The sequence below is a fragment of the Fukomys damarensis genome, unplaced genomic scaffold (assembly GCF_012274545.1).
Source record: "Fukomys damarensis isolate Sample0158 unplaced genomic scaffold, DMR_v1.0_HiC HiC_scaffold_2, whole genome shotgun sequence".
Taxonomy (NCBI): Eukaryota; Metazoa; Chordata; class Mammalia; order Rodentia; family Bathyergidae; genus Fukomys; species Fukomys damarensis.
In genome coordinates, this window is record NW_022900914.1 from 22,899,332 (window position 1) to 22,907,849 (window position 8,518).

The 8,518-nt window shown below is 35.9% G+C and overlaps 1 protein-coding gene across 1 annotated transcript in view; it reads left to right on the top strand.

Annotated features, from left to right (window-relative positions):
* Window positions 1–471: 471 nt before the first annotated feature.
* The window catches only part of Dync2li1 (dynein cytoplasmic 2 light intermediate chain 1), a 28,838-nt gene continuing 20,791 nt past the window's right edge, over window positions 472–8,518 (top strand). Inside the window, exons 1-3 of the mRNA XM_010611494.1 lie at window positions 472–579; window positions 2,495–2,612; window positions 7,119–7,153. Coding sequence (XP_010609796.1) covers window positions 572–579; window positions 2,495–2,612; window positions 7,119–7,153 — 161 coding nt within the window. The 5' untranslated portion in view covers window positions 472–571. The remainder of the gene's footprint in view (window positions 580–2,494; window positions 2,613–7,118; window positions 7,154–8,518) is intronic.

Below are 8,518 nucleotides of genomic sequence, written 5' to 3' on the forward strand. Positions count from 1 at the left end.
GTTTTTTTCTTTATTCCCAAATCATGGCTACTGGCAAAGAGAAAAGTAAAAGATGGGAAAAAGCAGGTGCATCTGGCATATAGTCAGCACTCAGGTAAATATTTAAGTAAAATAACACTTCAGGATTATAAACAGTTGCTTTTAGGCCCCAAATTTGTAACCACTGTCTCCTCTTCCATTTTAAAGGTTGTAGTTGAAAATCAGACTTTAGCCCGACGTGGTGGCGCACGCCTGTAATCCCAGCAATCAGGAGGCTGAGGCAGGAGGATCACTGTGAGTTCGAGACTAGCTTGGACTACACAGTGAGTTCCAGGTCAGTCTCAAGTACACAGTGAGATTCCGTCTCAAAAAACAAAACAAAACAACAACAAAAAAAAGAAAATCAGACTTTAAAAATAGCAGCGAAAACTACACTTCCCATGATGCCATTCTTTTGCACGTAACGCAGCTACGACTTCGTTGCCATGGGAACCGAGGCGCCTGCGTTCCAGGTTTATCTTGTTGCTCTCAGTTCGTGGGTTCCGGGCTGGGCCGCACGCCGAGCACTCAGCTTTTCGGGCGGCTTGTCACGATGCCCAGGTAGTCCCGCAACCTTGCCTGCGCCCAAAACCTCTCCTTCCTCCCCAATGTGAGGGCGGCGGAGGGCCCATTCGGGGACCGGGAACCCGCGAGGGCCCTGGTGGGGGGAAACGGCGGCTCTGCCCTGCGCGCAGCCGGGTCTGCATGGGCAGCGGCCCGTCGAAACTGTCCCCGAGCAGGAGGACTCTGTCGCACACAGGTAGAAAAGTAAGGGATTTTGAAAGGTAAACTTCGTCTGTTCACTGATTCGAGTCAATAAAAGTTTCTTGATGGACCGCTGCCGCAGGCGCAGGGGGCAGGCGGCGAAATAAAGCCCAAAAGCTCCTCCCGGGGGACCCCTCCACCAGATGCGAGGTTCACAAGGACAGTAAATGAGGGAGAACTTGGAATGCGCCTTGGGAAGTGTAACATCACGTTAAGGGGGAAAGAGGGGGACTCTGATGGCCTGTAAAATACATTTAAACTCTTCGTCTCTATGAGGCCCATTTAAACTGCCCGTACTGGAGATAATATCTAGGCCTTCTCTGAACAGGACGTCAGGGAGAGAGGGGCACAGAGCAGGGTAAATCTTTCACTTTTTGAATCAACGGTGTGATCTCTGTTGAATTTATGAACTTTAGGGTCAAAAAAATGTCAGCTTTCCATTACGTTGTCATTGATAACAGTTGTAAAGCTGTGCTCATTGTTACAAATTTCCACAAGAGGCATGCCTAATTACAGCGCCTCTTTCCTGTCTGCTTGTACATGGAAATCAGATAAGCAGGTTCTGCAGGAATGGTTTATAAATGAAGACCAGACAGGCCTGGACTGAGTACGGGGAGGCTCACTGTGAAATAAAAGGATGAATTTTAGTGCAAACATTTAGGTCCTCCTGTTTTGACTTTATATTCCTATTTTGACCTTTTCTTTATCCCTGGTTCTTGACTAATTATAATAACTATAAGCTCCCAATAATTTTTGTAACTTTGTCAACCCCATATTGTAACAAGCACAACCCTCTAAAGTTAAAGTTAGTATACTTTTTTTTTTTAATTGGCGTTTTAGACATGGAGAAAGAGTCTTGAGCCCAAGGATGTACATTGGTTTGGTGCTCAGTAAATATTTGTTTAATTGATAAAGAAATGAAAGATCTAGGGCCAAGAATTTAGCACAGTGGTTCTGCCACCTGCCTCACAAGGGCAAGGACTTGAGATCCATCTCTGGTACCCCCCAAAAAAAAGAAAAAGAAAAGAAATGAAAGATCTAGACAGGCTAGTTGATTTGCATAAATTCACATTCATAAAAAGCAGATTCAGGCTAGAATCTGTCAGGTCTTTTTAGTTCAATACAGTATGTTTTCACTTCGATTTATTTTTATAAAAGATATCATCTTATACATAAAGAGAGGAATGGAAAAATAATTTTCAAAATGTGACTTTAAGTGATTTTTTTTCCCCTTTTATCTTTACACTTTCATATTTTAGAAAAGAAATTTGAGGCCAAAACATAATTTTAAAAACTGAAAATAATGATAATGAAAAAAAAGAAATGTTTCAGGGAGCAAAGATTATTTGATATAGTGGGTTTTACATGTTTGTTTTCTTTCTAGATGATTTAAGTTGTACATTTCCTGGAGTCCTTATACCTTCCATGGTGTCCAAGAAACATGGTGTCCATGTACAACCTTTAACCTTGCTGGGAAGTCCCAAAATAGACCTCATACCCTGGTGATAAAGGCATTACTTATCAGTTTCAGTATTCCTCACAGAATTAATTCAAAGGAAAAAACTGACTAATCCTCAGATAGTTTACATGGTCACTGTCCCCCAGAATATAATGTTTTATTTTACAAATTTTGCTGTAATAAAATTTCTGTTCTTGAAATAAGTATTTAAATAGATTTTTTTTTCTCTGATTTTTTTCTTTTGTCATATAGTGAAACTCTCTGGGAAATTGCAAAAGCTGAAGTAGAAAAAAGAGGAAGTTACAGAAGTGAAGGGGATGGAGTTGAAATTGGAGAAAAATCTGTTTTCTTCATTGGCAGTAAAAATGGGGTAAAGCTTTAATTTTTTTTTAATTATTGAGGTGATTTAACAACCAGTGGTAAAGTTTATTTTAATATTTTAATAAAAACATATACTTTCAGCCAGTTGTGGTGGCACATACCTGTAATCCCAGCACTCGACAGGCTGAGGCAGGAGGATGACTGTGAATTCAAGGTCAGCCTGGGCTACATAGTGAGCTCAAGGCTGGTCTAAACTACATGGCAAGACCTTGTCTCAAAACAGCAACAACAAAACTTACATACTTTCAACTCTGACCAGATGACCAGTCTGGTTTAGCGTGAGGTAGAAAGTATTATTGATCTAGGGAGCGTTATAACAGTAAACAAAATTTTGAGAAAGGTTTGAACTATTGTTTTTTATTTCAAAATTTGAAAATATTTGGGTCTCCTACCTCAATTAAGCTATTCAAGTTTTAAATAGCTAAATGTAAATATCTAAGTAAATCAGTAAGTCAATCTTTTTTTTTTTTTAAATACTGGGGATCAAACTCAGGACCTTGCTCTTGTGAGGCAAGTGTGGCAGCACTGACCTAAATCCCCAGCCCGGTAAGTCAGTCTTAACAATATTCATACTTTGGATTCAGATGTTTAACATTTAGGGGTCTCTCTAAAGGAATAATTGTGTTGCATCAATGATGTTTAACAACGGGTTTGAAAATATGGGGAAAATAAGACAACCATTCTGCTGGACGGTCACTCGCTAGGAGACCCCTCCCCAGCCACTGTCGTTCTGTCCTACTTGGCCAGGAGTGCAGAAGGATTTTGGAAGTGGCCACGTACAGCAGTAACAGACGCGCCTTATCTCCATGCAGCTGTACTTCAGGCACAGAATTCCTGCCCGGGAGGCAGAACTGCCGGAGACACTAAAACAGGCCAGAGCTTCCCACATCCAATGTGACATTTGCGTAGCATCCACAGCTTCTCTCTGTTTGGAGTTCATATTATTGTTCAGTTTCTGTGCTTTGTGCTTCCACGTAAGGCTACTGACAAATAGGAAACTGAGAAACTACACTTTGCAGCAGCACGATTACCTGTTCAGTGGGCAGCCTCAGTGTCCAGGCAGCCTGAGCACCCCTCCCTGCACAACCAGACACATAGAGTGGGGATGCTATCTACATTAAGTTCATATTTTTTTAAAAAATTGTATTTATAAGGGGACGTGATTAGCCTTTAAAAAAAAGTTAGGGATGAAAGAAAATAATGTGAATTGAAAAATTCGGACATAAATTTTATACCATGATCTCATCTCTATAAATCTGCAAAGATAAAAAGTAGAATTATAGATGGTAAAAGGTTTTTTCTTTGGTACTGGGGATCAAACTCAGGACCTTGTGCTTGCAAGGCAGGTGGCAGTACCACTGAGCCAAATTTCATTAAAATAAAAAAAGCTTGGACATGCCACATGTAAAAGCTTATATGAACCACATGGTAAAATTTTAATCACTGTATTTTTATTTTGTTTTTAATTTCTGTACTTTCCAAACTTTTCATATTGGCTTACTTTACTTTTAATATCTGAACTTAATTCTTTAACATAAAAGTATCATAGGGATCATTTATATATTTTTTTCTTTTTATGGAGTTTATTGGTACAATCTAGGTATACAATACAGTTACATTCATTATTGGGATTCTGTACCTTTACATAATAGGTCTTGATTCTCATTTTTTCCCCTTGTCCCTGCCCTCCCTTCACCCCCTCCTCCCCTCCCCATTTACAAACACTTTATTTCCATTTTTTCAGTTTCTCATATTTTTTTCCTCTCCCTTATTACCTTTCCCCCACCCTTCCCACTTTCCCTACACCTTTAGCCCTTTACTTCCTATTTCACTTATTATCTCATTAGGATCCTGTGTACTATTACAGTTTTTCACACCAGAGAAACTATTCGGTATTTCAGTTAAAGAAATCTCTATATGAACATTAAAAATAGGGAATCCTAAAATAAAACTAAAGAGGAAAGTAAAAGAGAAAAGGCAATAATGTAAGATTAAAATAATCCTTAATTCTGAAGATGAAAATGGTCCCTTAATATATTTAAAATGCTTCTTGCTCTTGTAATCTTATCTTATTCTTTTTTTCATTATTTAGAGAATACTTTATTAGTTTTTGTAATCAAACCCATGTAGATATGACCTTACATATTTAGTACAATGCATTACCCCTGTACAAATGGAAAAATAAAATTTAAAAAATTAACATTTCTAGACCAATATGGCTGTCTATTTCTGTACAATGCCAACTCAACACAGTACAAACCTTTGAGGTTTTTGTCAGAGGGAGGTAGACTAGTTGTTTAAGCATGATGCTAGGAAGCAAAGAGGGCCATGAAGTCTATGGGGTGGGGTGAGAATAAATAGTCTTCTTTAGCAAAGTGGCAGAGGAAGTGGTCCAGGAATAGCTTTGTTTTAGTAGAGGCCATCCGGGGAGAGAATGTGCCGAAGTTGAGACATTTTGCCAGTCATGGATTGGAGTTGTAAGTGGAAGGATTTCAGAGGAAGAAAGGTCAAGATCACCGGATCAGATGAAGGGGTGCATGAGGGATCATGGAAGTCAGGTGGGTCAGAAGGCTGGACTGCTGGGATGATTGAGGTCATGGGAGGGAAGATGAGATTCTTTTTGATGATCCCTAAGTGAATTTGTACTAGGTCAGTATTTCTTGAATTAGGAAGCCCAAGAGTTGGTGGGCGTATTCTTAAGGGGCCACAGTTTACTAGTAAATTTTTAAAATTTTGGATGGCTATTTTGATGATAACCTAAAAATTGAATGTAGTTTCCAGGGCTGAATTTATGTTATAATAAAAGTATTAAAATAGATACTAGGGTAATAGAAGAATTTGGGTAAATATCTGAAATTCCTTGCATTTCTAAAATACAGTAATTCTATATTTATACAGACTATACTTTGTATAGACTATGTTACTTTTTAACTTGAAACTTTAAAAATATACTATGTATCATATATGTTCAGTGTAGGAAAATTAGAAAATCCCGACTTTCTTCTTTTAAAAAAAAGTAAATTACTTGAAATCAGCTAGAAATGACCACTATTAACAAAGGAGCTATTTGTGTGGTTATTTCTGTCACAGTAAGTATACACGTATATGCATGTGTTTATGTATGTGCCTTCATGTATAAATAAAGTAGGAAAGATTTTGTTTAGTTTTCATTTTGGTTGTTTGAGACAGGGTCTCATTATCTCACTAGGTAACCCCAGGTACCCTAGAATTCATGACCCTCCTGCCTCAGCCTCCCAAGTGCTGGCATTACAAGTTTTGTACCATGACATCTGTCAGGAAAGTAAATTTTTAAATTGAAAACTAAGAGCTGGGGATTTAGCTCAGCGGTTCGGTGGCCTGCCTTGCAAGCACAAGGACCTGAGTTCAATCCCCGGTGCCCCCAAAAAATAAATTGAAAACTGGGCTACACTAATTTTTACAAATGTCTTACAACACAAGTATATTTCTATATTGTCATTCCCTGATATTTACTATATTCGATTTAGCTAGTTCCCTATTTGCAGACATTTAGGTTGTTTTTAGTTTTTTAACTTGGTATAACATTGGTCAATAAACATCTTTCAACAATATATTCTACATTGTTGCAGTTATTTTTTTCTATATCTCATTACAAAAATTCATCCAATTTTATTATATTTTACCTATACTCTAGATTATTATCATCTTTTTGGTAAAAATTATAGGCTTTTTACTTAAAAAGAAACAAATATAGTAAAGTGTTGTGTTTTTCTTAATCCATGATTTTCCAAAATATTTTCCTTGAAACCCAGAGGTCTTTTCTAGCAGAATTTTTTGTGATGTTACGTTATCTGTTTTCTTTTAGGGGATTTTTTAAAAAGAGCTTTTCTATATAAAAAAATAATTCACAATGATTCAAACCACTGAACTACTCTGTGGATAAGATGTGAAGTTAAATTCTATGGTTAGTTGCAGAGATGGAGCCAGAGCTTATACTTCCTAACCCATAAAAAGAAATTCGGAGTAAAAAGTATATCCTCTAGAATCAAAGAACTCTAACCCAGTGTCTGAATTGCCTATTTTTAACATAGTTGCAACATGTCCTTTATTTGTATGTTAGCTTTTTCTCTTTATTTCCACTTCAACAATTGGAATGAAAATATTTTAGAAGACACTAATCAACAGCTTAACCAGTAATTAGCATTGTTTAATAGAGAGAAAATTTAAGACAGCTGCCAAGTTGACCGCTAAAGTAAGGTATGATTTGCTAATATTTGTCATCTGTGGGACTTTATAATTATAATAGCAGTGTAGTTACTCTGTGATGGAAAGTTGACAGTTAACTTTTTCCACTTATCAAATTTTAGAACAATTCTGAAAGTTTCTGATTTTTAGTTTCTGGGTGATTTATCATTCAAGTGATTTAAAAAGCTATTTTTGGCCACAATTATGAACACTAACAAAATTTTACATATGGATGACATGAACACAGTATTCTTTCTTTTTGAATTTCTAGGGAAAGACTACTATTATTCTAAGGTGTCTTGACAGGTAAGTGTTATGTTAACCTTTCAAATTAATTTATGCTTATTCTAGTGTATAGGGCAAGTTAGAATCTAAAAGACAATGATTTTGAGACCCAAACAAATATTTAATTCTTAATGAGTCCTTAGTATAACTTTTAAGAACTTCTTTAAAGAACTAATAGAACTAATGAGAAGTCAAAAATACAGAATTAACATTGAGTGTCTCTGCTTGAGGGAAAAATGTTATTGTTTTATAGCCTATAATAGTATTTACATTCTTTTGGCTATTTACTTTGGTATTTAAGTTATTTTATTCTATCTAATATGTGATTATTTAAACAATAATTATAATCTTTAAATTACTGAAGGATACATTTTTGAAGCACAATGTTTGTCCTCAAATTGTATATTTTACCATGTTTTATATACTTCTGTTTTATGCTACAGAGCATGCAATCAGATTAACCATTAGGATTAAGATCAATAGATATTGTAGGAAGTTTAAAAGGAAAGTCTTTGATCAGTTCTAGAAGAGATTTCTGTTTCCTTTATTCTAATTTCTTATAACTTTCTGTAAACATTAAAAGAGATGGAATTTGGTCTTAAGGTCACATTAAAGAAACATCATTGATTTGAGAAATATTATTGAAGTATTCAAATCATAGAATCTTGGCTTTGTGTGGTTCCTTTCACCAAAAACATTGTTCCTTGGAAGAACTCTTTATACTGACACCTGTATCATCTTCCATCTCCAGAAATCACTGTTCTCCTTAAGTCGCATTTAGATGCTTCCTATAATAAACAAATCATCTAGTTTAGCATCCTACCATAAACTACTACACTGAATTAAAAAATAATTTTAATTTCTTGATAGTCTGCTCAGAAAGAGAATAATTTTCTATGTTGTAGGTCAGATATCAGATTTATAAAGTTTTAAAAAGCAGCAAGCATCTTGTTTCATAAAAGATTATTGTCTTTTGGGAAATATAGCCAAATATTCTTCTTTGTATGAATCAAGAAAGATATGCAAGGGTGACATTAAAAATATTTAATAGATATAAATGTACAAGTGACAAATTTTAAATTGTGTTTCTTTTCTGTTCTCCAAATTAAAATACATATATACCAATATTATTCCACATTAAAGAGGAAATAAGTCCTGTCACATGCTATAGCTTGGATGAATCTTGAAAATATTATGTTAAGTGAAATAAGATAATAACAAAAAAGACAAAAATTGTCTGATTCTACTTATGTGCAATATCTAGAGTAGTCAAATGCATAGAAACAGAAAGTAGAGGGGCTGGGGATTTAGCTCAGCAGTTCGGTGGCCTGCCTTGCAAGCGCAAGGACCCTAGTTCAATCCCTGGTACCAAAAAAAAAAAAAAAA